This window comes from Miniopterus schreibersii (genome assembly GCF_964146895.1).
Source record: "Miniopterus schreibersii genome assembly, chromosome: 19".
Taxonomy (NCBI): Eukaryota; Metazoa; Chordata; class Mammalia; order Chiroptera; family Miniopteridae; genus Miniopterus; species Miniopterus schreibersii.
Genome location: NC_138119.1, coordinates 14,110,112 through 14,137,788, shown reverse-complemented (window position 1 = coordinate 14,137,788; position 27,677 = coordinate 14,110,112). Strand labels below are relative to the sequence as shown.

General features: G+C 49.7%; 1 protein-coding gene across 4 annotated transcripts; it reads left to right on the top strand.

Moving 5' to 3' along the window:
• Positions 1-355: 355 nt before the first annotated feature.
• On the top strand, positions 356-27,677 carry SMG5 (SMG5 nonsense mediated mRNA decay factor). Of its 4 annotated transcripts, XR_013997709.1 has the most exons (23): positions 375-590; positions 4,566-4,664; positions 5,188-5,311; positions 5,684-5,840; positions 7,545-7,634; positions 9,219-9,308; positions 10,003-10,081; positions 12,737-12,862; positions 12,969-13,037; positions 13,492-13,700; positions 14,327-14,464; positions 14,619-15,212; positions 16,753-16,928; positions 18,026-18,101; positions 18,809-18,984; positions 19,999-20,157; positions 23,578-23,637; positions 24,009-24,168; positions 24,594-24,684; positions 25,500-25,574; positions 25,975-26,113; positions 26,289-27,399; positions 27,515-27,667. XR_013997709.1 is itself a non-coding variant. In XM_081121327.1 (22 exons), exons 1-22 carry the CDS (start codon positions 517-519, stop codon positions 26,370-26,372), a joined length of 3,045 nt encoding a protein of 1,014 aa, XP_080977453.1. In that variant the 5' UTR covers positions 356-516; the 3' UTR covers positions 26,373-27,677. The 4 variants fall into 4 exon arrangements, 3 of the variants coding, with proteins under 3 accessions (XP_080977453.1, XP_080977455.1, XP_080977454.1); XM_081121327.1 differs by having other exon boundaries at positions 356-590; positions 26,289-27,677; XM_081121329.1 differs by lacking the exon at positions 19,999-20,157 and having other exon boundaries at positions 356-590; positions 26,289-27,667.

The following is a 27,677-nucleotide window of genomic DNA, read 5'->3' as shown; positions in this document are numbered from 1 at the left end:
CTCTAACCAGCGATCTGAAAGAGACTTGGTTCAAATGGGGGGGAGGGGGAGGAGCAGAATGATGGACTAAATAACCACTGTAGGACAAAGCAAAGTCACGTTCCTAGCTCCCAGCTCCCAGCATGAGCCCATCTGCCCCATCCAGCTTAGCTTCAGCCCGCTGTCTGGGTCCACTGTCCGTTTTCCAATAGCTTTATCAATAAAGTTTTTCTTAAGGGCTTGAAGAAGCCTGAAAGAGGTTACACCGCCCAGAGTTAGTTCGGGCAACTTCCCGGGAGGGAAAACAAGTCTCGCGAGATTTGGTAGCAGTAGGTCACTGGCGTGCAAATGTGCAGCTGCTATCGCGAGATTTGGCAGGCGGAGGAGGAGCTGTCGCGGGCAGCCGCCTCACAGCGATGGCGGCCGAGCAGGGCCGACCGTGGTGGTGGCTGCGGCTACGGTCGGAGGCTGCAGTTGTGGCTGTAGCGGTGGGCGGCGGGGGCCTGTGACCGGGAACCATCCCCGGATCCGGGCACCATGAGCCAAGGCCCTGCCGCAGGGGAGAGCAGCGAACCCGAAGCAAAAGTCCTTCACACTAAGCGGCTTTACCGGTGAGAGGGGCCGGGGCGTGAGTGCAGCTGCGGAGGGAAGTAGGGGTCAGCGAGGGGTGGGGCCTCTGGGCGGGCGGTCCCGGGTGCGGGGCTGGGGTGCGGGCGAAGGAGGAGGTGCAGTTTTGGAGGGAGCTGGGGGCGGGGGCGGGGCCCCAACTGGGTTTGGAGCTGAAAGAAGGAATTGGGTGGGTGGGAGGTTTGATGGAAACACGTGGAGGAATCCCCTCCGCGGTGCGCGGCGAGCTCGGGGCGGGCACCCAGCCTTGCGAATTTGGAGTAAGAAGGTGGGAATGGAGGGGTTGGGAAGGTAAAGGGTGAGGTCAGAGATGGAGAAAAACCCAGAGGAGTGTGGTGCTAAAAACTCTGTAGGACTTACTGGGAAGAGCCCTGAACTGAAATCAAGAGAACCAGGTTCTCTTGCCATCTCTCACTGTGTGACCTTGGGCGTGAGCTTCCTCATCCTTAAAAGGAGAGATTTGGATTTGATATTCTCTGAAGCCCCTTATGGCTCTAATTTTGGGGAATCTGAATGAAAAGAAAGGCCGGAATACTGTGTTGGACTGGAAGAGCCATGAAGGACTTTGAGTTCAGAGTGTTCTTAGGTCATGAGAGCCCATTTTGGGGCACCTGATTCCTGCCTTCCTCCCAACCTCATGACTACAGTCTTTGGCCAGGCAGCTTACATTCTTGGTTTCTGATTTCCACAGTGCCACTCATACTCCTCAACATCTTCAGCCCTCTGTTGGGAACAGGCCGGTATGAACTTTTCCCACCCTGGGTCCAGGATTTTTTGTGTGGGGCAGCTGGAACATGGGCTCTAGAACTGGATCGAAATAGAGTGAAGCATAGAGATCAAGTTGAGTTTTCTGCTTTCTAGTAGGGAGTGCAGTTTTCATTTGACTCAGGCTCTACTGAACAGAACTGTTTGCATGAGAAGACTACCCTCAGAGCCCTTGGCCCCATCTTCACAGTGAAAGAGTCAAGAGCATGTTGTCTTTTCCTTCTTTGAGTAGGCAAACTGTCTGCTCTGGCTTTATAAGTCAGAAGATGAGGGAGTATAGGCTACTTTCAGAATAGAAAAGTGATCCAATCCAGCAACCCCTGGGCTCCCACTATGAGCTGCCCCAAGCAGTCCTGGCTGGGGGGTGGCACATGTGCCTTGTCATGCTGCTGATCGTCAGCATTGCCTGTCAGTGTTTGCAGGATTCCTTGTCTCCAGCTTTTGGTATTGGCTCTGGTCATCCTTTTAATCATTCTCAAATGTAGTTCTTTCTCAAGTCAGTACCTTCACAGGACTGACTGATTTGATTTAATGTGTTGGCATGTGTGCTTATATGTGTGCATATGGGTATCTCTGCCTATAATTGTGTGTTTTTGGCTTTGAGCAGGGTGGAAATGTGGGCAGCAGATCTGTTTTTATTCTTTATTACAGCAATGGTGATTGGTAGAAGGAAGTGGAAGAGGAAGGTCTGATTTCTCTGCCCACTATAAATGTGTTGTTAGACTATGAAATTGTCACTTTGAGCTTTAGTAAATTTGGGGCATTCCCATAGTGTAACTGTTTACAGAAATGAATTTCTGAAATGTTTTAAGCCCCTCAGAAGAAAAGGCAGCTAGAGAAGAGATGCTGGAAGGGATACAAGCACCAATTAATTAATTAGGCCAATTAACTTTATTTTTAATTATTTTTTAAAAGTATCTTTATTGATTTCAGAGAGAGGAAGGGAGACGGAGAGAGAGAGATAGAAACATCAATGATGAGAGAGTTGTCATGGATCGGCTGCCTCCTGCAGACCCCCCAACTGGGAATTGAGCCCGCTGCCCAGACATGTGCCCTCACCAGGAATCGAACTGTGATCTCCTGGATCCTAGGTTGATGCTCAATTGCTGAGCCACGCCCGGCTGGGTGCCAATTAACTTTTTAAAATATTTTTTTCCCTTTTTATTGATTTTAGAGAGAGGAAGGGAGAGGGAGAGAGAAACATCAATGATGAGAGAATCATTGATTGGCTGCCTCCTGCACTCCCCCTACTGGGGGGGATTGGAGCCCACAACCCAGGCATGTTCCTTGACCCAGAATCAAACCCTGACCTCCTGGTTCACACTTGTCAACGCTAAACCACTGTGAGCCACACTGGTCAGGGTGTTTTTATTTTTTAACACTGTGTTTGGCCTGGGATTACAATAGTGAATGAGACACAGGACAGTTTTTGTGATTTTGTTCTAAAGGAGATTACAATTTAGTGGAAGAGTCTGTGGTCTGATGGAGAATGGAGAAGAAAGTCCTGAGTCCTTTCAGGTTTTATAATTTGCAATTAGAACTTGTTAGAGTAGTGGTTATTAACCTTTTTTGGATTGAGAATCTAAGGAGAGCTCTGGAACCTGTCCATAAAAATGCCCACACATATATACACTCCTTACATCTGCTTATGGCACTTAAGTTAAAAGCCCTGCCCCTGGGGACTGAGCTGGTGTAGAATAACGGTTGCCTGATGCTGCCCTGGCATCAAGGGCCAGGCTGGCTAAAAGGGTTTGGCTCCCATCTCTAGGCAGCCCAGAAGGTGTTTGGAGAAATGCTGAGCTCTCGAGGTTGCCTGTTAGAAGGCCTTGATTACCATCCCACTCATTCATCTGGGTTCTGGTGATCACTTTTCCCTGGAAAAGGCAGCTTTTGGTGGTGTATCACCTGAGCCACCACAGGGTGCTCACCTGCTGTGGCCCACTTTCCTCAGCCCAGGAGCATGTTTCAGTATTCTGAAACAATCTTGGTTTTAGGAATCATCACTCCTTGGTTTTGGTTGCTTTTGTGTCCAGAGCTATGCCTGATTTATCTGTTCTCACAGCTGCTGTTTGTCATCCTCTGGGTTTTACCCTTCCAGAGATGACACCTACCTCTGATACTTCTTAGCCATCCATAGAGTTTCCTTGGCCTTTTCTGTTAGTGTCTGCAGTCTCCTCCTCAGCCTCATATCAAGAAGGATGGGGATTCATACTTACCTAACACAACTATGTGTGAGGCACTGTTATGAATGTTTTCTGTATTAACTAATTTAATCCTCACAAAGTAGGTGATAATGTTATTTCCATTTTATAGATGAGAGAACTGAGACATAAGGAAGTTAGGTATTTTGCCCAGGACCACATAGCTGGTAAGGATTAGAGCCAGGATTTGAACCCAGGCAGTCTGGTTCCAGAGCCTACATTCTTTATTAAATAATTCCTTCAGCAGAATCCAGGAGACCTTAAGACAACCCTCCACCCTACTTTTACATACCCCACTATTCCAAAGCAGAATTTTATACTAGGAATGCCTTTCCTTTGTGTCAGAGATAGTAAGCCCGTACATAATAATTTATTCATTCCTCCATTATTTATTGAATGCCCACCATGTACCGATACTGTATATAAATTATTTTATTTAGTTCTCACAACAGTTCTCTGAGGTAGCTGCTGTTATTTTCTCCATTTTTATGGATGTGGTAACAGAGGCTTAAAGAAGTCAGGTAATTTGCTGCCCAAAGTTACAGAATTAGTAAGGCACAGCCTGGGTTCAAACCCTAGATTTTCTGCCTGGGATCACAACCTATGCTCTTTCCATGGAGAGGGTCTACCTTTCCATATCACAGGATTTCTCTTCCTTGACACTGTTGACATTTTGGGTGGGATAGTTATTGTGGTGGACTGTCCTGTGTATTATGGGGTATCTAGCAACACCCACTAAATGATGCTAGCAACTCCTGTCCCTCCTACCCTGAGCTGTGACAATCAGAAATGTCTCTGTCATTTCCAGATATCCCCTGGGCAGGCTGCTGTATCAGGATGGAGACTGTTCATCTTGTTTTGTACAGAGCCCAACCTGCAGCCTTCTCATTTCCCCACCCCTAATTCTTTAGCTTTTCCTCTAGGTCAGTGCCTTAGCATCCTAGGTGGACGATACACATGACTCAGGGGCTGTTCACCTGTATGTCTCTGCAGGGCTGTGGTGGAGGCTGTGCATCGACTTGACCTCATCCTTTGCAACAAAACCGCTTATCAAGAAGTGTTCAAACCAGAGAACATTAGCCTGAGGAACAAGTAAGCTGGAGACTCTAAATCACAGATCCTTACAGTTTCTCTATCTCCTGAAACCCTGTCACACAGACACATGTTATCTCTTACCTCATGTCCTCCTCATGGTACAGTAATGGACTCTGAAGTCTCTGGCCCTCCTAAGAGAGGAGATGGGGTCCCTCACTCTGTTTTCAGCTTCTACATCTAATACACTGGGGCCATAGAGTGGCATTTGAGTTGGGGAATTGGCCGTACTGCACAGTGAAAGGAAAAAAGGGGGAGACAGAAAAGCAGAGAATAAAGGAGAGATGGATGCAGGGAAAGAGAATGAAGCTTATTAAAATTCTTACTGCTCCTGTGTATCTTTTGGGGCTCCTACTGCCTTCTAGCACTGCTATTGTCCTGGGTATTACTGACTGAACCTGGATGTCTCTTGGGGGGCAGAGATTTGTCAGTAGGGTGTTGACAAATGCCTCCTTGCCCTCAGTTCTTGTGCCCTTCACCAAGGAATGGGCAGTCTCTCTCATGCTCCTGTGCACCCTTCCAGGCTGCGTGAGCTCTGCGTCAAGCTTATGTTCCTGCACCCGGTGGACTATGGGAGGAAGGCTGAGGAGCTGCTATGGAGAAAGGTATACTACGAAGTTATCCAGCTTATCAAGACTAACAAAAAGGTAAGGGAAGATCCTCGGTCTTGGGAAGAAATTTGTCTAAAGAGGGGAAGCTAAGGAAGGAAGAGACAGATAGGAATGTGGGCCAGAGCATGGTTGGAGATGGGGGAGCCAAGGAAGAGATGTCAAAATGAGGAAGGGCATTAGATAGAATTAGGATTGGGGAAGGAGGAAAGTCTGATCCCAGATGGGGAGACCTCAGGGAGAAGTAGATGTAAGGGTGTGGGGGTAATTTGTGATTGAGAGGAGATGTGGATAAAGTTCCAGAGCTAAGAAGAGACGTTTATTTTCTCAGTGCGATGAAAAAGGTTATGGGGGTGGAGTGGTACTCTGAGCTTGTTGCTTAGCCAGCCCCTTCTCTTTCCAAATCTCTAGCATATCCACAGCCGGAGCACCTTGGAATGTGCCTACCGGACACACCTGGTTGCTGGTATTGGCTTCTACCAGCATCTCCTTCTCTACATCCAGTCCCACTACCAGCTTGAACTGCAATGCTGCATCGACTGGACTCATGTCACCGACCCCCTCATAGGTTAGTGATGTCTGCAAGGTGGACTTCCGGAGCAAGTTCATATGCCTCCACCTCTGTTCTTATCCCTCAGGGTTCATGTAGCTTGTGACCCAGCCAGACAGAAAGCATTTTGGCAAGACTTACAAATGGTTCATGAAGTTTGAATTTATCCAAAGAAGCATATGGATTAGGGTGAAGATCTTAAGAAAAAAGAGAGATCTCTCTTGGTCTGGGATTGTAGACTGAGGCAGAGTCAGGAGGAGGGAGGGGATGATCTAGCACTGGAAGATGGTATTAATAGAATTTGTTTTTTCCTCACAGTTGGATTTGGCTGTTACTGTTTCTTTGAATTTCAGAGATTGTTTCCCAGTGTTTGATGAAAGTATTGAAATTTTTAGAAATGTTGGGGATATTGTGGACATTCTTTCAACATAATGCAAATCCTTTTCAGCTGTCTCAGGTACCAGCAGCTGTAGTTTACCGCCTTTTCTAGCAGTTTTCTCTTCAGTCCGGCCACCCTGTAGTGCTCCTTCCCTCCTCCTCCAACTCCCTTGGTTTTTCTATACGCCCTTCTTTCCCCTAGCCCTACGCCCCTGTCCTCACCAGGACATAGACATTGCATGCCAGAGATGGAGACTGTTCCTGCCTCCATATGGAAGCATTTTCTGGTTAGAAGCACAGCATAGTGCTGTATTTTGTGCATTTGAAACCATCATTTAAAAACAACATTCATCTGAGACAGCATGCATAGGCTTTACGCCAGATGGCCGGAGGGTTTATAGCCTAAAAAAGATTAAGAGCCCTACTTCAAAAGGTTGGTTCCCCACATCACTTTAGTTTTTCTTTTTATTGATATTTTCTCCGTTCAGGCGACTAAGAGATGTCTCTGTAGATAACATTAGGAAGGGCTTTTCAGAATGGGAACTGCACACTCACGAGAGTGGTTGCAAGGTGGAGTAGATAAGAGGATGGTCTCTGGAGCCAGACTGCCCTTTGAATCTTGGCTCTGTCACTTACCCACTATGTGACTGTGATTTCCTTAGCTATAAAGTGGGAATAAGTAAGAGGACTAACCACCTTGTGGGGTTGCTGTGAAGCTCAGCTGAATTAATATGTGAGACACTTAGACCAGTACCCAGCACTTGAGAAACTACCTCCCAAGGAGCTCAGGCTCTCTGAACTGAAGTTACAAGGTGGTGACAGCCTGGCCACTACCATCCTCAGGCAAGGCAGGTGTACATTGTCTCCCAATCTGCTGCCATCTCCTCTGTGGTCCTCTTCTCCTAGGCAGAAGCCAGGAGCGTTTACCTTGATCTCATTCACATTCCATTCTTCCTGGGCAAGTTTCCCTTTTTTACCCAAACCTTTTGCCTTTATGTGGGGATCTCCTATCCAAGGCACCCATGACTGTCCTGACACTTGAGCCTCACCTCTTTGTCCTTTCTAGAAGTCTTCCTATGATGACCTTTTATATAACCTTCCCCCAGGGAGCTATCCTGGGTTGAGGACCCTAGCCCTTCTCTTCCAGTTTCTTCCTGTCCCGTGAATGAGTCTTACCTGCAAACCTTTGTGTCTCTGTGTCCAGGATGAGTGTCTTCTCTGTCCCGTAAGACAATGTTCTAAGACTAGCCCTGGATTCTTGAGTTCCTTTCTCACCCTAGGAAAGGTATTTCCCTGTAGGTAGGGGAAAAGGGATGGGCTCATAAATTTCTCTTTCTCTCTCAGGATGCAAGAAGCCAGTGTCTGCTTCAGGGAAGGAGATGGATTGGGCACAGATGGCATGCCACCGATGTCTAGTGTACCTGGGGGATTTGTGTAAGAATACAAACCTTTCATTTTCTCTGTTTAGGCTACAAGCCGGGCTCAGGCTGCTTCAGTTGTTAGTACCACCCTTTACATGATTAGAGAGCAGTAGTAGTTTGGCTCTGACAACTCTCCTTTTTGTCTGTTTACAATGTTCCCTTCTTTTCACTGCTCCTCTGTGAGTTGGAGAGGATCAGTGAACACGGGAAGAAGGAAAATGTTTTTGAACTTTGAGAAAGGGTGATAACTCAGTTTCAGTAGTGTTAGGAAGTTTTAAATTTCTCCTTTGGTTTTTTTTAAATCTCCATGGACTCCTAGAGGAATTGAAGTCAGGCCTCAGGGAGGACTTACTTGCCTGACAAATGTTTCTCAGAATGGAAAAGTACTCTCTTTATGGCTTCTGGGTCTCTAGTCCTAATAGACAAAGGGTCCTCATTAGGCTGCTGGTATGTGGCTGTTGGGGACATTATCTTTTGTTGACCAGCGTCTCCTCTTCCTCTTCCTGCCCCAAGCCCACCCTGGAACCCTCAGAATCAGCTGTTTCATGTGAGACTGACCAAGTGTCGTTAGTAATGTCTTCTCTCTAGAATTGAGCAGGTTGCATTCCAGAACCAAGTAAGAGAGGTCTTTCCAAGTAATCATGTATGCTGCAGCTTCTCTTCATTGGGAAGAGATCATCAAAAAGGCCTGTTTATGCCTGGCTGGTGCTCAGAGGTTGAGCATTGACCTATGATGCAGGAAATCAAGGTTCGATTCCCGGTCAGGGCACATGCCCAGGTTGAGGGCTCGATCCCCAGCAGGGGTGTGCAGGAGGCAGCCGATCAGTGACTCTCTCATCATTGATGTTTCTGTCTCTCTCCCTCTCCCTCTCTCTGAAATCAATAAAAATATATTTTTTTAAATAAAAATTTTAAAAAAGGCCTGTTTACTTTACAAACACTAAATTGTCTTTACATTTTGAACTTAGCAGTGAGGAGGATAGAGTTGAACAGTTTGCCCATAGACATGCACATTTAGACTGTGCCAAGGAGCCCTGGCTGGTGTGGCTCAGTTGAGAGAGCATCATCCTGTGCACTGAAGGGTCACCTGTGGGACTCTGGGTTGGGGCACATGCCCAGGTTGAGGGTTTGGTCCCTGGTTGGGGTGCTTACCAGGGGCAACTGATTGATGTTTTTCTCTCTTTCTCGCCCCCTCTCCCTTTCTCTAATATCAGTTTTTTTTTAAAAAAAAGATTGTGCCAGAGAGCCCTGGTCGGGTAGCTCAGTTGGTTAGAGCGTTGTCCTGATACACCAAGGTTGTGGCTTTGGTCTCCAGTCAGGGCACATAAAAGACAACCAATGAATGCATAAATGAGTAGAACTACAAATGTCTCTCTCCCCCTCCCTCCGTCCCTCCATTCCTCCCTCCCTTCCTCCTCCTCTCTGTCTCGCAAATCAGTAAATTAAAAAGAGAGAAAGATTCAAGTAGCCGGCCTCCTAGCTCAGGTGTCTTCCTCCCAGGCTCTTATTACAACTCCTCAAAGTGGGCTCCCAGATGAGGGAGGTTTTTCTGAAATATGGAATCAATGCGTTTCTCTTCCCTCCTGTCTCTCTGCAGCACGATATCAGAATGAATTAGCTGGCGTAGACACCGAACTGCTAGCTGAGAGATTTTACTACCAAGCCCTGTCAGTAGCTCCCCAGATTGGTAAGTGGACCCTTGCTTGGGCCCCTCAACCCAGCATCATTTTCCAGGAGGAAGACAATGTTGAGATGGCAGGTAGGCCATGCTCACTTTCCCCTGGGTCCTTCTCTCACTCTTAAGTTCTTTTGTACTTCACCTTGGTTATGCATTTTCCCCCTTGTAATGTGAACTCAGAAGATGGTAGAAGGGGAAGAGAAATGGAAAAGTCTTAAACTAAGAAGGAGGGAGGCAGGAGAGAAGGAAGAGAGAAGATGGCTTTCCTTTCCCTGAGGTCTGTGTAGAAAGAGGAGACTACTTCATCTGCCCCATGGGAGACACAGTGAAAGAAGGGGTTAGTCTCCATTACAGGGAGAAATGGGGATTGGAGGAAGGAGAGATCAGAGGTGAGAAACTGAGTTGGGTTAGGGGAGAGGACTCCATGGAGTTCTGTCAACCTTGGAAGAGTCACAGCTACCGCTGAAGGAATGACACCCATTAATGCTGAAATCCTTGGCCTGCCAGGCAGGAATAGGCTAATGGGAAGACAGTCTATAATCAATAATCCCCTGGAGGAATAAGATTAAGCTGCTCATCACCTGGACACCTGCAGACCCAACTCTTCCCCCCCCCTGAGTTCTCTAATCTTAGCTTTGGTTGGGCCTGGCAACTTTGGGTGAATGTTGTGGCTACAGGCTGTGTGACTTTTCTCTCTCCCCAGGAATGCCCTTCAACCAGCTGGGCACCCTTGCAGGCAGCAAGTACTATAATGTGGAAGCCATGTATTGCTACCTGCGCTGGTGAGTATTTGCCACTGTTTCCCCAGCCCTGTTTTCTTGTCCATGCCATTCCTGCTTTGTTTTCTCTCTTTCCTTCTCCCTTCTCTAGCTCTGGCTGAATTGGGGGAATGCTAAGATTGAAAGATTCCTCCTGTCGAGGCACCCTGGCACAGTCCTGCTGCTTTTTACATAGCCACCTGAATTTGTAGATACAGGGCAGCTAAAATAGCTGTCCACTATATTATGCAAAATGTAGGACTGCTGTCTTGAAGAAGGAAATACATTTGACAGAGTTGATGAAATTTTACCAAAGTAGCCTCGGGCAAGAACCTCAGAATTATAGAGTTGTAGTGTTTTGAGATGACAGTGATGATAGTGTGGGGGACCAGTTTCTCCTGATCTGACACAGCTCTTATGATAACATTTTTAAAAATAATTTTTAAAAATTTAACCCTCACCCAAGGATATTTTTAACATTGTTTTTTAGAGAGAGGGAAAGGGGAGGAAGGAGAGAGAGAAAGAGAAGCATTGATGTGAGAGAGACATCAATTGGTTGCCTCCCATATGTGCCTGGACCAGGGCTGAGTATTAAACTTGCAACCCAGGCATGTGCCCTTGATCTGGGAATCTAACCCATGACCCTTCCATGCTTGGGCCAATGCTCTAAACACTAAGCCACACCAGCCAGGACTTAAAAATAATTTTTTATTTTTAATTACAGTTGAGGTACAATATTATTAGTTTCAGGTAAACATTTTTTTTCAAGGCACCCAAAGTTGATTAGGCTTAGGTTTTACTGAGTCATCACCAAAATGCACATGAGAATGATAGGGAAATCAGAATGTCATTGATTATGTTATAGTGAGAAATAAACTGCCAGGGAAACTGGGAAACTCAAGGTTGCCACCTAATTAGGGCCAAAGTTTACTTATGGACCCAGTTATTCTAGAAGAGGTTATAGTGAATTAGGCTTTAAAGTAAAGGGGATAAGGTGATTTTCATAGCTTAGATGGTCAAATACTAAAGTGTAAGGAAAAATAGCTAATACTGCCTTATAATTCCATGTGCCACGATCCTGGGTTCACTTGGTCAAGGTAACCTATTCCCCATATCAACAAAGTATTTGCTCTTGCATGCCCCTCCTCCTTTTCAGAACAGACTGGCCTATACCATTGTATTTATCCTTAAATATGATTGTCCTAGATCCCTGATCATACTCATGATCACGATTTAGGGTGAGTCGCTTCCAAAGAGAGCCAAGCACATCCAGGTTTGGGAGGTGCCCACAAAGATCCTACCCTGCTATGCTAAAACAATTATATTTCATGGTCTAGGGGTTAGGCATCGGGGAGGGCTCAGTTGGGCAATTCTCCTGGTGTCACTGTCTAGGGTTAACATTGGTATTCAGGTGACCTGGAGGTCTAATATGTCTGAAGGGTTGGCTCAGCTGGGCCTCTCTCCCTCTCCGTGTAGTCTCGGGGTTTCTCCATGTGGTTTCTTCCTCAGGATAGAATGTGGTTTCTTCCTCAGGATAGACGGACTTCTTACATGGTGGCTCAAGGTGCCGACAGTGAGTAATGACCCAAGAGACCTGGAAGTAGAATCTGCCAATCTTTTAAGGCCTGGACCTAGAAACTGGCAGAGTTACTTCTACAAAGTTCTGTTGATCAAAGCAGTGTATAGTCATTTCTTCCCCCAATAACTCCCCCACCCCCTGAGATTTAAAGGGCCAAGGAGGCCCTGGCCGGTGTGGTTCAGTTGGTTGCTACACTGAAAGGTTGCTGGTTTGATTCCCAGTCAGGGCACATGCCTCAGTTGCTATTGATCCCTGGTAGGGGGCATGCAGGAGGCAGCCGATCAATGTTTCCCTCTGACATCGATATTTCTCTCTTCAAAAATTAAAATTTTTTTTTTAAATAAAGGGCCAAGGAGATGTAAAATCCACTTCTCAATGGAAGGAGTATCAAAGAATTTGTAACTATCTTTAATTCACCACAGACATATATTTTTTCTTTTCTGTACCTTGTTTTTTATAATTAAAAGGTTTTCTTCAAAAGAGACTTAAAAATATAGCACACTGTTAAGGTCATAGACTTTGTAGTGAGATAGAGTTGGGTTGGGGACTCAGCTCTACCATGTATTAGCTGTGTGACCTTGGCAATATACGTGTTCTCTCAGGCTTCATTTCCTCATTTGTACATATGGACAGTATTAGGGTACAGTATCTGACAATAGTTTGATGCTCAGTATATATTTGCATTTGAATGAGCGTTATGAGGCTCAGCTGAAATGTTGTATGTAAATATCCTTGCACATAGTAAATACTTGCTAAATGCTATCTGTTAAGTGCCTGTGCTTTAAAACAGACTAAGGATAATGTATTTCAGGGATGGTAACTAAGTTAAGTTTGTAACATAGAATAGGATTGTCTCATTTTTAGATATAGAGGATGTGTAGACATCATCTTTACTCTGATTAATCTGGAAGTGTGTGTGTGTGTGTGTGTGTGTTATCAGGAGAAATAGCTTTTACTCTGAGTGTATATGGAAAGGGAGGCTGCCTGTATTTACTAGAAACATTGTTTAGGAAAGCCCTGGCAGAGTGATGTTCTCTCCCCACCCCCTACCTCCTGTGTCCCTGCCAACACTCAGTAGCTTGCCTCTGTGTCTCCTTCAGCATCCAATCAGAAGTGTCCTTTGAGGGGGCCTATGGGAACCTCAAGAGGCTGTATGACAAGGCAGCCAAAATGTACCACCAGCTGAAGAAGTGTGAGACTCGGAAACTCTCTCCCAGCAAGAAGCGGTGAGTGAGGCCTGTGGGAAGGAAGCGCTCTTTCTACATTTGGTGCTGTAGCACGATAAGGACTCTGGAGCCACTCACCATTTACCCTGGGCTCCTCTCATTTCAGATGTAAAGACATTAAGAGGTTGCTGGTAAACTTTATGTATCTGCAAAGCCTCCTGCAGCCCAAAAGCAGGTGAGTGGAAGGGAGGATAAGCAAGAACTGTGTCCTGTGAGCCCGTCTCTGTGGCAGCTCCTTACAGAGGATGCTTGAGGGGGGAGTGGGCTGCTGAACTCTGCTTCTCAGGTGGATATGCTCTAGCCAGTTAGCCTTTTCTCAGCATCCCTCACTGTTTTGCCCAAGAGTTCTGTGCCCATTCTCTGGGCAGCTCTTCCTCTGGCACAGAATGGGCTCTTACTAGATGTTGAAGGAGCAGCTGAATGGAAGCCCTCTCACATCCCTTCTACTTTGTGCCTGTCCTTCACATGTTATTTTGTCTGCTTTAGAGATCAGCCCAGCACCAAGTCCCCCTGCTCTGCTCTGAAGCGTTCCCTGAAGGACTCCTTAGTCTTTGACTCCGTTCCCAACTCTTTTTACCTGCTCCAGCCTCCATCACTAACCTCCCCTATTATTCCTGCCCTTTCCGTAGCTCTGTGGACTCCGAGCTGACGTCGCTTTGCCAGTCAGTCCTGGAGGACTTCAACCTCTGTCTCTTCTACCTCCCCTCCTCACCCAACCTCAGTCTGGCCAGTGAGGATGAGGAGGAGTATGAGAGTGGATATGCTTTCCTCCCGGACCTTCTGATCTTTCAAATGGTCATCATATGCCTTATGGGTGTGCACAGCTTGAAGAGAGCAGGTAACTTCTGGGGTCCCTCTTTTCTCCCCCACTGGCTTCTGGTATCCTTGCTACCCTTTTCTGCAGCTTCTTCTTTGTAAACTTCCTTCCACAAGCTGCCCCTTCACTACTGTGTCACTGCTTGTCTGTGGGAGAGTAAGGGACAAGGCGCCTTACCCTAAAGGACCTCCTCCTGATGAATGAACAAGGCAGCAGCATATTCCCTTCCCCTCCTCCTCACTCCCTTCCACAAACACACCCCCCCTGGCTAGGACCCAGGCGGACACCAGGGTCAGTTCTGCAAACTTCCCTGGCAGAGTTGTATATAGAACAAGGTTGGAAGGAAGGAAAGGAGAGGCAGGGCTGGATGTGAAGGTGTTTGGGGAGAAGCCTGTGTGAAGGCATCAAAGCCAGGGAGGAGGGGATGGGATGAGGAGACGCTTATGTGAGGAAGCGCTGGGTGAGCTGGCACATTTTAGATGACAGGATAATAGTGCAGAGACCTGAGAAATTTTTTTTACCTTAGAAGAAGCTTTGAGAGGTAGGTAGATCCTTGGATTGAGAGTAGGTGATACGGGGTTGGAATTAATGGTTCCTCCTCCTCCTCAGGGCCCTGGGCCCCTAATGCCTGACTTTCTTGGCTTTAGGATCCAAGCAGTACAGTGCAGCCATTGCCTTTACCCTGGCTCTCTTCTCTCACCTCGTCAATCATGTCAACATACGGCTGCAGGCTGAGCTGGAAGAGGGTGAAAATCCTGTCCCGGCGTTCCAGAGTGATGGCACAGGTACAGGCATGGCAGAGGGTGTGGCTGGAAATGTGAGCGTGCAGATTGAGGAAGCAGAACACAGGCTTGGCGGGGTGGTGTTGCCCAAGGGCACCTTCCAGCTTTCAGCCTCCAGTTTGTCCCTAGGCCCCACCTGACCGACCTCTTTCCACAGATGAACCAGAGTCCAAGGAACCCTTGGAGAAGGAGGAGGAGCCTCCCCCCATAGCACCTCAAGTGGGCGAGGTCAGAAAGAACCGGAAGTTCTCCCGCCTCTCCTGCCTCCGCCGCCGCCGCCACCGCCACCTGCCCAAAGCTGGTGATGACAGTGACCTGAGTGAAGGCTTTGAGTCTGACTCAAGCCGTGACTCAGCCCGGGCCAGTGAGGGCTCGGACAGTGGCTCCGACAAGAGTCTTGAAGGTGGGGGAACAGCCTTTGATGCTGAGACAGACTCAGAAATGAACAGCCAAGAGTCCCGATCAGACCTGGAAGACATGGAGGATGAGGAGGGGACACGGTCCCCGGCCCTGGAACCCCCTCAGGCCAGGTCAGAGGCTCCTGAGTCCCTCAATGGCCCTCTGGGCCCCAGTGAGGCTAGCATTGCCAGCAATCTACAAGCCATGTCCACCCAGATGTTCCAGACCAAGCGCTGCTTCCGACTGGCCCCCACCTTCAGCAACCTGCTCCTCCAGCCCACCACCGAACCCCACACCGTGGCCAGCCGCAGGCCCTGTGTCAATGGGGATGTGGATAAGCCCTCAGAGCCAGGTATTTGGTCCACTGTTCATCATTCTGCTCTTCCATACCATGTCTGCACCCCCATGCCATGAGCACTCACCCCCGCCTTTGCTGCCTTACCTTTGGTCCTCTGCGTAGCCAGGTGTTTTCCTGAGAACCCCCTCTCCTCACTTCCTCATTCCCAGCTCCCAGTCTACTTCATAGTTTTATTCCTTTCTCCCTTCACCCTGCCCTGTGGGTTTGGGGTTTGCCTCTCCACATGACAAGTTCAGCTATGATTTCTTCCCCTGGCGCCATCCCAGGTCCTGCCAGGGTTCCTGGAAGTTAGAAAAATCAGCACCCACCAGGGCAGGTTAGAGTGAGACTTACCTTCTGGGGATCTTCCCTGCAGAGGGAGCATCTAATCAGCAGCAGTAGTGGGCACTACTTGAGGTTACTGTCTACTCTATGCCAAGCACTAAGCTGGACTTCTTTCGGGTATTGTCTTATTTAACTTTTATAGCAATCTGGTGGTGGAATAGTTACCATCCTTCATTTAAATGCTTTACCTCCAAGTTGCTGTGCATGGTGTTCTCTTGGTCTAGAGCATATTTTTCCTCTCTTGTCCTGAGATTGTCACTAATTTTTACTTGCTATATAGATTTTAGATTAAAAGTTATATGATCTGGGATTCCAAAGTTAGGTTAGATTTTCTTCCTGTGGGCTCCTGTAGCCTCTGCATTTCTGCAACTTTCAGCCCTTTCTCACTCGGGCGAAATTATCTATTGACTTGTCTGTCTCTCCACTAGCCTGTGAGCCTCTTGAGGGCAGGATAGTCTATGTTTTATTCTCAGTACCTAACACAGTACCTGGCACGTGAGTGGGACTTAGTACATATTGAATGAATAAGAGAAATGAGGAAACATGCTCAGAGGTGGAGTGACCTGCTCAGTGTTCTGACCTACAGAGTTGAAGATGTAAGAGCTAGAAGTAGTTATTTTAATTCTGTGCCCCTGTTCTCCCTCCCTGCAGCTTCTTTCTGTCTGCCCTGCCTTCTAGCTCAGAGTAGGCACTTCATAAATCCTGTTTGAGTAGAGCTGTAGACCAGACTCAGATTAGCTTGAGTCAGAAAAAATATTTTAAAAGGCACCAGGCTCTTGGTTTAAAAGCAACCAGTTAAGTTAATGGACCCCACCCTGGCCGGTGTGGCTTAGTTGGTTGGGCGTTGTCCTGTGCACGGAAAGGTTGCTGGTGTGATTCCTGGTTTGACTCCCTGTCAGAGCATATACCTGGGTTGTGGGCTCGATCCCCAATAGGGGGTGTGCAGGAGGCAGCTGATTGATATGCTCTCACATTGATGTTTCTCTCCCTCCCCCCCCCCCCCTCTCTCTCTCTCTTCCTCTAAAAAAAAATAAAATAGTTATTGGGTCTTGAAAAATTAGGCAGGAGTCTATAAGTGAATTCCCTATCTTTCATGTCAAAATTCTTTGAAAGAGTCCAGGCAAGGTCTCCCCCTCTCCCCCCCAAGCTAAAACCTTTTGTCATGTACCTATTAGTCATCCCAGTTTTCTTCACACCCCCTCCCCCCCAGCCTCTGAGGAGGGCTCTGAGTCAGAGGGGAGTGAGTCCAGTGGGCACTCCTGTCGGAATGAGCGCAGCATCCAGGAGAAGCTTCAAGTCCTGATGGTTGAAGGCCTGCTTCCTGCTGTGAAAGTCTTCCTGGACTGGCTTCGGACCAACTCCGACCTCATCATTGTGTGTGCACAGGTGTGTCACTCCACTGCCCTTTTTCAGGCCTCAGGACATTGGGGGAGGGCGTCAGTCAGGATGGGGCCTAGGAATCCCATCCAGTGGTCTGGTAAGAATTGTTGCCAAGCATTCCTTCTCTGCTGGGCTCTTACACATTCTATGGACCTGACCTTTGCCCTGGAGGAGCCTGTGACCTGGAATACAAATTGTGTGGATGGAAAAGTGAGAGAGCTGCTTAGTCTGCTTTGTATCTCCAATGCCAGATGTGGTGCCTGTTATTAGGATTAATGTTGACGAGAGTATTTGTTCAGAGAGTCTCAAGAAAGGAGAGCATACTGAGTAGTGACAGAAGAGATAGGACCTAGGGAATGGTGGGATTTTCATACAAGGGTTGAGAAGGTGCTTGTAGTAGGGGGAACAGCTTAGGGCATAATCCTGCAGCCAGAGCGAATGATGTCAGGGACTGGCTTGGAGGCTGGCGGGGGCAGTGGTGGCCTTCTTCTCAGGTTCAGAATCTCAATCTTGACAAGAGCCTCTAGTACCTGGAGTCTTTTATTTGATGTTACTTTACCCTACTGACACACCTGCCCTGTGTGGAGGTCCCTTCTCCCTGCAGGTTGCCCTAGGTGAGACAGTGATCAGGGCGCAGCACACCCTTGGGTGTGTGCTTCTGTCTGATGACAGCTTAGTTACTTAGTCACTGTTTGTCATGGAGGAAGGTGTGGTAAGACAGAGATGTGGGGTCACATCCCTGAGCTATGTCCCAGTGGGCATGGTGAGGGGATGTTAGATGGGAGAAGCTTCCTCCAATGCTCTGGCTTTTCCCACCACCAAGAGCCAGAAAGTCCTTCTGGTCTCATGCCTTTTTTTTTTTCGTGAAGCCTTCAGCTGCTGGTGAAGTTCAGCAAGGCTCCGTGCCCCCCTTCATTCCTCACAGGACCAGTTCCTGGTTTCCAAGTCCTCCACAGGCCCCCCTTGGCCTCTCTTCATTGTCTGTCAAATCCCTCTAGGCTTGTGACCACAGCCCTCAGGCCTCTCCAGTGCAGTGCTTTTCTTGCTCGCTGCCACCCCCCACACTGCCCTGGCTGAGGGCCTCTTCTGCCTTCTCTCCCCAGAGTTCTCAAAGTCTGTGGAACCGCCTCTCTGTGTTGCTGAATCTGTTGCCAGCTGCTGGCGAACTCCAAGAGTCTGGTGAGTGAGTCCCTGGCACTGCTCTCCTTGCCCCTCTCCCTCATTGGCCCCATGAAACCCATCCCCCTTCCTGGTAACCTGGCCCTTGGGGTAAACAGGTTAATGGGATTCACTGCCAAGCCTCCCTTACACATAGCAGTCATTGTGGTCTTGGCCTCTCTGGTTTCTCACCCCAACACTGCCCTACTGTGGGCAGGTGGCTTGGTCTGCCAGGGAGTATACTCCCCGGGGATGGCAGTAGAGGGCAAGAGCAGAGTGAGGGGAGCCTGTAGGCTAGCCCCAGGCACTGGTGTCATACTTGTGCCTTGGTCATTGAGAATCGACCTTGACCTCCAGAGTTCATCTGCCTGGCTTATTCCTTCCTACCATCTTCCAACTGGCAATCTCCACCTCTCCTTCCATTGGAGCCTCTCCTCTCATTTCATCCTAATATAATTGCCCTGTGGTCAGGGAGCCTCAATCTGAGGTATCCTGGTTCTCCCCACCTGCTCTGTCCCTCCAACCCTTCCAGCTTTGGGCTTCTAGAGCTCTGCCTGACAGCCTCATGTATTTCTCTCTCTTTCCTTTCCTTCTATCTCTCCCCTTAATTCTTTCCCAGGGGTATGTCCTATCTCATTAGCCTGGGAATTCCCATAGGACAAGGCAGTGTCCCTCTGCCTGGGGGCTCCCACAGGACAAGTAGTCTCATGTGTCCTCTTTCTCCCCAGGCCTGGCCCTGTGTCCCGAGGTCCAAGATCTTCTTGAAAGTTGTGAACTGCCTGACTTCCCCTCTAGCCTGCTGCTCCCAGAAGACATGGCACTTCGAAACCTGCCTCCCCTCCGGGCTGCCCACAGACGCTTTAACTTTGACACGGACCGGCCCCTGCTCAGCACCTTAGAGGAGGTGAGGACATCATTTCTTAGGCCACAAGATCTGTTAATCAGACACAGCAGCAAAGCAGGGGCTCAGAGTTGGAGGGGCAGGCAAGCATCCCTCCCATCTAGGCAGGGAGAGTGTCCTGGGGGTTGCAGGCTGTGAGTCCTTTATTCAGGGAGCCGTTTGAGATGCCTTTCCTTCTTGGCAGGATGTCCTTGCACAGGTCTTCTGCTGGTAGTGTCTTCTGTTGTAGAACAAGCCTTCCATCCCTTTATCCGTCTTTTGTAGAGCACAGAACAAGTGAATTACTGGGGCTTTGAAATCTTTTATCAGTCTCATTCTACTGTGGGCCAATCCTCTGAGCCGAACATCAAACAGAGAGAGCTAGAAGGGCATGTGCAGTCCACTTAGTCCGGTGACTTTCACCCTTGAATCTGTGTCACCACATGGGCCATCTGGGGGCAGCAGAGGGAAGCCAAGCAGACAACTCTCCCAGGCTTCCTCCCCGCACCCTAACCCCAACACATACACCTTTTGGTTGCTCCCACTCTCTCCAGAGCAGCTTGGCTTTAGTCTGTTTATATTTTAGGGTTCTAAGTAAGATTTTTGTTCGATGCAGAAGAAGGGTTCTGTTGACAAAAAAAAAGTCGATGCAGAAGAAGGGTTCTGTTGACAAAAAAAAAATAAGTTGGAAATGTTGATCTATTTCAGTCCCCTCATTTTACACCTGAGGAACTGAAACTTGGAGGAAGAGGGATGGCATTAGGAGCCAGATCTCCTCACTCCCAACCAGTGCCCCCGGCCCTCCTCAGCCCGAGTTCTGACTTTGTTCCTGCAAGTCTCCTTGCCCTTCTTGGGTACTCCTTCTCTGGCAGCTAGAGGCTTTGGGCTCTGGTGCTCCTCTTTCCCCCACCCCACAGATCATGAGCCTTTCCAAGGAGCACTTGTTGCTGAGGTCTTGGCACAGTAGGGAGGCAGGAGGGCAGGAGCTCTTGTGGGCAGCCCTGCTCAGCTGGGCTGGGCTCCCATGTCTCCTCACAGACGGTCGTGCGAATCTGCTGCATCCGTAGCTTTGGCCACTTCGTCGCCCGCCTACAAGGCAGCATCCTGCAGTTCAGCTCAGAGGTCGGCATCTTCGTCAGCACTGCCCAATCTGAGCAGGAGAGCCTGCTGCAGCAGGCCCAGGCCCAGTTCCGCATGGTGAGTCAGCCCCCCCGCTCCAGGCCCATTCGGTTCCCATTGGGCTCACTGAGAAGTCATGGTAAGAGCCTCAGACTGGTAGCCCTTGACTGAAGACTGTGGCACATGGGGTTGGGGAACCGAGCCTAGGGAAAGAGGAGGCAGGGGAGGGAACTAAGGGATGGGCTGATGGACAGGAATGAGAGTTGCTTTGAGCAGAGGCAGCATGGACTGGACCAGTATCGAGACTGCCTGGGGGTTGGGGGCCTTCTGTGTCACCTCCTTGTCTGTGAATTGAATGAGTCAGGGAACAGTAGAATCAACTTTAGGGGGTTGTTGTGATGACAGAGTGATAGTACCTGTAAGGTACCTTGCACACTATCGCAGCAAATGCTCCTTTCCCTTCCCTTTCAGAGGGATGAAGACTGAGGAATGGAAGGGAATAGAGGGATCTTGGTATCAGACACCGTGCAGGAGCCCTCCCATTCCAGACTTGAACCCATCCCACAGAGATCCCAAACAGGAGGAAGTAGCCTGTTACCTCTTTTCCATTCAGTAACTCATTCCATGAATGTTTATTGAGAGTCTGCTCTGTGTCAGAGCCATTGGTATTCTGGGCACTAGGGTTACAGCCCTGAACAAGACAGACCTTTCTCTTGTGAGGCTGATACTTTGTGAACAGTCTGGTTCCATGATGGGGCCTGCACAGCCCTGGGTGTGTTGTCCTCCCTGAGCTAAGTGGCACCAGTACATTTGGGATAGTGGTGTGGCGCAGGAGGCATGGCCCACGGGCTCGGCAGTTCCCTCCCCTATGTTCTTCCCTACCTACTTCTCTAAGAACCCCCTTCCTGCAGATGGTCTGCTTGTCTGGGAAGGGGTACAGGCTCCCCAGAGACTCCTTGCTGTTTCAAAAGCAAGGACATTTTGTTAAAAACAAACCCTTTGTGTTAAGGCTTTTATTACTGTTCCATAGGGGAAGACACCGGGGGTTACAAAAATAACTGCGGGGAAATTACACAGTTTCAAAAAATGTTAAAGTTTTTGCAGGCATTTCCTTTAGCCTGAAATTCTTGAAGACTCATCCTGGGGGGCAGGGAGTACCTGAGAGCCCCTCTCATGTGGCATTAGACACCACAGGCCAAGCTGGATATGGGCCACATGCCTGCTGAGGCTGCCTCCTGCTCTGCCTGTCACAGGTTTGCACCCAAGGGTGTATTCCCTAGCAGCAGCAGTGTGGTCATCATTGCCATGCCATCTCCTGTTGTTTCTCGAGAGCTTTTTATGTGCAAAGCCTGATTTGCGTGTGATATCTCATTTAACCCTCGCAGCAGTCCTGTGAGGTGGGTGCTGGGTCCTCATTTTATAGGTGAGGAAGCCCCAGGACTCTGGAATTAGTCTGAAATTGTCTTGTTCTAAGCTGCTTTGGTGCTCAGCTTTTTTGCAGGCCAGGTAGGCACCAGAAGCCGCTGCTCCTACTTTCTTGTGGCTCCAGCATCTATCTGGTTTAGGGACCTCTCTTTTCCTTTTGGGACCTTGGTTTTCCCCTGATGAGCAAGTCAGCCCACATCTCTGAACTGCTTGACCAATTACCGGTAGCAGAGCCTGAGATTCATGTACCTCTGCTCTTCCCGGGTCCAGGTGGATCCCCAGTTACCTGTGCTGGTTCTCTGGGGCGTACTACTTACCCAACTGCCCCCATTTCCGTCTCTGGAACATGGGGTTTCACAACTCCAATTTTAGCCTAAAAGTAAGATTCCTGGACTTGATTTCTATGGTGAGAGGAGGGGAAGTTTGTCTACAGTGCTCCACTTCCTTACCAGTCTGCTGACAGGGCCTGTAAGAGAGTGGCTAGTTAGGCTCTGGTCTTCTTTCCTTCCTCTACTAGCGTTTCCTCTTGGCATTTTGGGCCGGGCCACTCTTTGTTGTGCAGGACTCTGCGGGGGGTGGGAGTGGGGATGGATCTTGCATGACTGTAGTGTAATTATCAAAACTAAGAAGGTAAAGAATGGTACATACTATTAACTGTAGACTTTATTTAGATTTTACTAGTTTTTCCACTAATGTCTATTTTTTCTTCCAGGATCCCACATTACATTTGGTTATGTCTCCTTAGTCTCCTCCAGTCTGTGACAGTTCCTCAGTCTCTCCTTGTCTGTCATGACTCTCACACTGCAGAAAAGTATTGGTCAGTTACTTTGTAGAGTGTCCCTCAGTTGGCTCTGTCTGGTGTCCGCTTATGATCAGAATGAGATGATACATTCCAGACTCATATTTTATTTTATTTTGTATTTATTTGTTTGTTTGTTTAAATGTATCTTTTATTGATTTCGAAGAGAGAGAGAGAGAGAAACATCAATGATGAGAGAGTCATTGATCAGGTGCCTCCTGCACACCCCCGACTAGGGATTGAGCCCATTGTGGGCATGTGCCCTGACCGGGAATCAGACTGTAATCTCCTGGATCCTAGGTTCTGCTGAGCCACTCCAGGCTGGGCCAGACTCAAATATTTTAAAGCACCACTCTGAAGACGCCACTTGATTCATCACAGGGCCTTCAGGCTCCCCATATCTTTTAGGATAAGTTCCCATCTAAAGCCTCATCTTTTAGACCATGTTAAGGAATTTGGACTTCACCCAGAAGACAGGAAAACCATCAAAGGACTTTAGTCAGGGCCGTGATGGAATATCAGATGGTTTTTGGAAGATGCCTTGGTTACAGGCAGAAAAAATGGATTGGGTTAGAGGCAGAGACCAGTAAGGAGGTGGTTATAATAGTCAAGGTCAGAGGTGCTGGCTTAGACTATGATTGTGCAGTGGAGATGGAGGGATGCAGAAGGATTTGAATGATTTCTAGAAGGTACAATCGACAGAACTGGGAAGCCAGTAACTGTTGGGGCTGAGAGAGAAGGAAAAGCCACACCCAACTCAGCTTTCTGACTTGGTTTATTTCCCAAGTTGGGGAGCACTAGAGGAAGAAGAGCAGGTTTTGAGGAATGGGTGGGGCTGCCAAGTAGGCAGTTGGATATGTGGGTCAGGGTGGTAGGTCTGGGCTGAAGCTGCAGCTTTAAAAGAAATGGGCAAATGGATGGTGATTGAAGGCAGGGGCATGAGGGGGCATGGATGGTATCCCCTGGGAGGGAGAATGCGTTGAGAAGAACAGAGGGGCAGAGCTCAGACCCCAAGGTACAGGGGTCCTGTGGGATGACGATGCCCACTGTCTGCTCCATCCCTCCTGGGTGTTGGAAGAGTGAAGAATGTTTTTCTCCCAGGCTTCTCTTCTTTTCACTTAATGGGATCAATAGAGAGCTGACTGTATGAGGACATACCTACTTCAGGCCCCAGAATTCTTCTTGGTCTTGCTTGCTGGAGAAAGGAATGTTGCCCCAACTCCTCGTCGCAAGCCTAGCACTTGGCTCTTAGCACTTGTTTTTTCCCCTCGTAGGCACAGGAAGAAGCTCGGCGGAACAGGCTAATGAGAGACATGGCCCAGCTACGCCTTCAGGTAGGAAACCAGAGCCGGGGTGCTCCTCCTACTCTTGATCTGGTTATTGCCTAAAGCCACCGGCAGATCCTCACCCCTCCAGCTGCACCCTGTTCCCCTGTGGCCGTCCCCTCTGCCCGGATTACCACCTCCTAGCCTCCTAGGTTGCCCTCTCAGGGCCCATTCTTCAGAGCCTTGACTCCTCTTGCTGCCTTCACTTCTGTCTCTTTTTCTTTACTTTAACCCTGTTTCTATTTTTCTTCAAGGCCATTGTAGGAGGAGTCCCCTGTCCCTGGGGCAAAGGAGTCCCCATAAGAGCCCCTTTGAGTAGTTTTCCCCTGCCCAGGCTGCGGAACCCATACAGCTCCACTCACTCTGCCTTCTCTCACCAGCTCGAGGTCTCTCAGCTGGAAGGGAGCCTACAGCAGCCCAAGGCCCAGTCAGCAATGTCACCCTACCTTGTCCCTGACACCCAGGCCCTCTGCCACCACCTCCCCATCATCCGCCAGCTGGCCACAAGTGGACGCTTCATTGTCATCATTCCAAGGACAGGTGAGCATATTGGGAGGTGGGAGGACAGATGAAGTGTGGCTAAAAGAAACTAACTCTGGGCTTGCAATTGAGAGGCCCTTTTTTGGAGCCCAGTTTATACACAGTGGCCTTCGTCAAGTCCTACTACCTCTGAACCTCAGTCATTTCATCTGTGAAATGGGCATGATAATCTGTTAAACCCTGTCTCACAAGATGGTTGGGAGAAACAGATGAGAATATCTAAATGAAAGCACTTGGTAAATTGCCAAGTACATGAGTGGCAGCAGGTCATACTTTGAAAGGACTTCAGGAGCCCTGTCAGAGCCACTGTCCCTTCTTTTCCTGCAGTGTGTGCTGGAGGAGCTCAGACTTCCTGCAGAGAGCCCCATGTCACAGTGCTCTGACTTCATCTCTTTTGTCCTTCCCCTCCCCCTCTTGCCCACTAGTGATTGATGGCCTGGATTTGCTGAAGAAGGAACACCCGGGGGCCCGGGATGGGATCCGATACCTAGAGGCAGAGTTTAAAAAAGGAAACAGGTGAGTGCAGGCCTGCTAGACCTGTGCTGAGCCCCATGTCTGTCTCCCAGACAGGTGTTTGTGTTTTACTCTTACCTGTGGATAAGACACACACTTACAGTCCCTACTCTCAGTTTACTCACCGCTGGAGAGGGAAACCAAAGACATAATAAGTCAAGGTCTTAGGTGCTGAAATAGAGGGTGATGGGAGGAGCCAGGAGCCCTGCAGGGAGCGCTGACCTGCTGTCCATTTGCCTCTGGGGCAAACATGAGATCAGCATCTCGGGGAGAGGGGGGCAAACCCCAGCTTCCAGCTGTAGGCACCTTGGTAAGAGTTTTTCCTGCTTTAGGTTTGGGACTGGTGATCAGGTTTGCTAGGGTGGGAGTGCTTTCCTTGGGGCTGCCTGTGGCTTCCCACCTCCCATTGAAGCCACCCGTAGCATGTAGGTGCTTAGCCCCACAGGCCTTTCCTTCTGGCCTCCCTGCTAGCTGACACCCCATACCTCCCCCCCCCCCCCGCCCCCACATCTGCCAGGAAGCTGCACAAAGCCTATTTGTTTGGACCTTGTCTCCAGAAGCCCTGACTTGAAAAGCATCTGCTGCTTCTCCCCTCCCGGCTCCTCCCCCTGGGAGGAACGGAGGAATTGATGTTATCAGGAGGAAAAGCGAGCCAAACGCCAGGAAACTTCGAAATGGCTCCCAACAGACCTGTGATGGGAGAGATGTGCCCCCTCCCTGCTCCTGTAGAACTGGGCCCCTGAGCCACAATGGTCTGCTTTGTGTGAGGCGCCCTTACTCTTCTGCCCCCAACCTCCACTCTCCTGTGTCCTTTGTAGGTACATTCGCTGCCAGAAAGAGGCGGGGAAGAGCTTTGAGCGACATAAATTAAAGAGACAGGATGCAGATGCCTGGTAAAGTTTCAGCCCCCACCCCTGGAGCCTCAGATAGCCTGCCTGCCTTGTTCCTCTGTGCCACTCCCCAGGGGAGCAGTTCAGGGCCAAGGAATTCTGACACGGGTGGCAGGACCAGCCTGGGGCCTTCTGCAAGTCTACCTTGAAGGAAGACGTTGCTTCAGCACCCAAGTCCCTGGGGCCTTGAAATGCTTAGGCTTGGTGTCCTCAGTGAGCCTTTGCCTGCTCCCCGTAGCACATCCCCCAGTACTAGCTTCCAGAACCTGCTGTCTTGGCTGCCTGGTTGCTCTTGCTTCCTGCTGGTGCCTTCCCTGCCCCTAGCTTCCCCTGTGCCCTGGAAATCCTGGGGTTCAGGCTGTGCTAATGCTGGGGCTTGGCCTCTCTTCCCCCTCCCCACCAGGACTCTCTATAAGATCCTGGACAGCTGCAAACAGCTGACTTTAGCCCAGGGGGCAGGTGAGGAGGACCCAGGTGGCATGGTGACCATCATCACAGGCCTTCCACTGGACAACCCCAGCGTGCTCTCAGGCCCTATGCAGGTGAGTTATGGGGTGAGGTGAGGGGACTGTAATGGGGACGAGGTACCGGAGTAGGCTCCCTCCTCAGACCTGCCAGGCAGTTGCCCTTTCCCTCTTCCATCACCGCTTACCCTCAAAGACTTGTCCCATAGTTCAGGAAGGGACTCACCCATCTCTCTCTTCCCCCCTTCCACAGGCAGCCCTGCAGGCCGCTGCACATGCCAGTGTGGACATCAAGAATGTTCTGGACTTCTACAAGCAGTGGAAGGAGATTGGTTGAGACTGACTCCCAAGCCCTGCAGTGGGGCTGACTCCAGATCTCTCCTGCCCTCCCTGGCTGCCAGGACCACCACCTGTAGTCACCCCACCACACAGACTCACGCACGCACTCAGGAAGGAAGCCCAGCTGCACACAGGCTGAGGGAGGGCCCAGGAGCCAGTTGGGAGGGTAGGGTCCCCCTGTTGCCAAGATGACGTCAGGAAAGTGAGGAAAGTATTTGGAGCAGGAGAGGCCTGTGGGCCCCTAGTCAGCCTTCCTGCCTCAACCCTCCTGCTGTCCCTAGAGGCAGGTGGCAGGCATGGGTATCTGCATTTCATCGGAGTGATTCCTGGACCTCTGAGGGGAAGGGACGGCAGAAGAAGCCCTTCCTCACCCAAGACATGGGTTGGTTGGGGTTAGGAGTTTGGACCCTCCAGCCCTGGGAAAAGAGTGGGTAACACCAGACATCTGGGTGGTTTTCTGCAGGCCCTTCCCCTCCTCAAAGACTACCCATTCTCATTTCCCCTTGTGGGCTGGGCAGCTCTGGAGCTTTGGAGACTCTTAAAGAAGAGGGGCCAGGGGCTGGCTGCACTGATAGCAGGACCCGGGCTCGCATCCCCTCCTCGTGCTGCTGGGGCTGTACACCCAGTTGCCCCACTTCTGCTTTCCGTCTCCCTCTGTCTAGCTTCCAGGGCAGGGAGCAGGCCTCGCCAACGGCTGCAGGCAGTTTGGCCTGTATGCCAGTGAGGGGTCTTGTGCCCACCAGCCCCACAGTCACCATGCTTTGTGCTCTTGGTTGCTGTGCTGTGACAGAGTGGGATGCCAGTAAGAGGAGGGGGGTGCAGTCTGAGGCCACCACCCCCTTGACTAGAGAAAGGAGAGGCTGCCTGAAGCTGCCCGGTCAGGGGCCCTAATCCTGATGGGCTTCCTACTTCGCCCTTCCCCAGGGCTGAAGGCCTGGTGGGGCTGAGTATGGGGCTAGCTTTTGGAATGTGGAGGTGACTGTGGGAGCAGAGATCATGAATAGCTCAGGACAATGAATGGAGCAGCAAGAGCTGGGCTGTGGGTGGGTGAGTTTGGCCAGGATTGCCTTGGCCCCTCCCCCTGGGTGTGGAGGGTGGGGGATCTCAGCTCAGCTGTCCCTCACCCCAGAGCTAGCCCAGCTTCCCAGGCTGTTCTCAGAGGAGAGCAGGTTTCCTGCTTCCTTCCTCCAAGATAGCAAGTTTGGGACAACCTGGGGGGAATAGGGTCACCCCCACTCCCAATCCCTGACAGACTGAGACTAAAGCATCACTTAATAAAGACCCCTGAAGCCCACTCCCTGTC

Excerpts from the sequence above, each read along its gene's own strand:
- SMG5 (XM_081121327.1), top strand. The coding sequence starts at position 517 with ATGAGCCAAGGCCCTGCCGCAGGGGAGAGCAGCGAACCCGAAGCAAAA. Across the intron at positions 12,863-12,968 it reads CTCTCTCCCAGCAAGAAGCG|ATGTAAAGACATTAAGAGGT; the intron begins GTGAGTGAGGCC and ends CTCTCATTTCAG. Across the intron at positions 24,685-25,499 it reads GAGTTTAAAAAAGGAAACAG|GTACATTCGCTGCCAGAAAG; the intron begins GTGAGTGCAGGC and ends TGTCCTTTGTAG.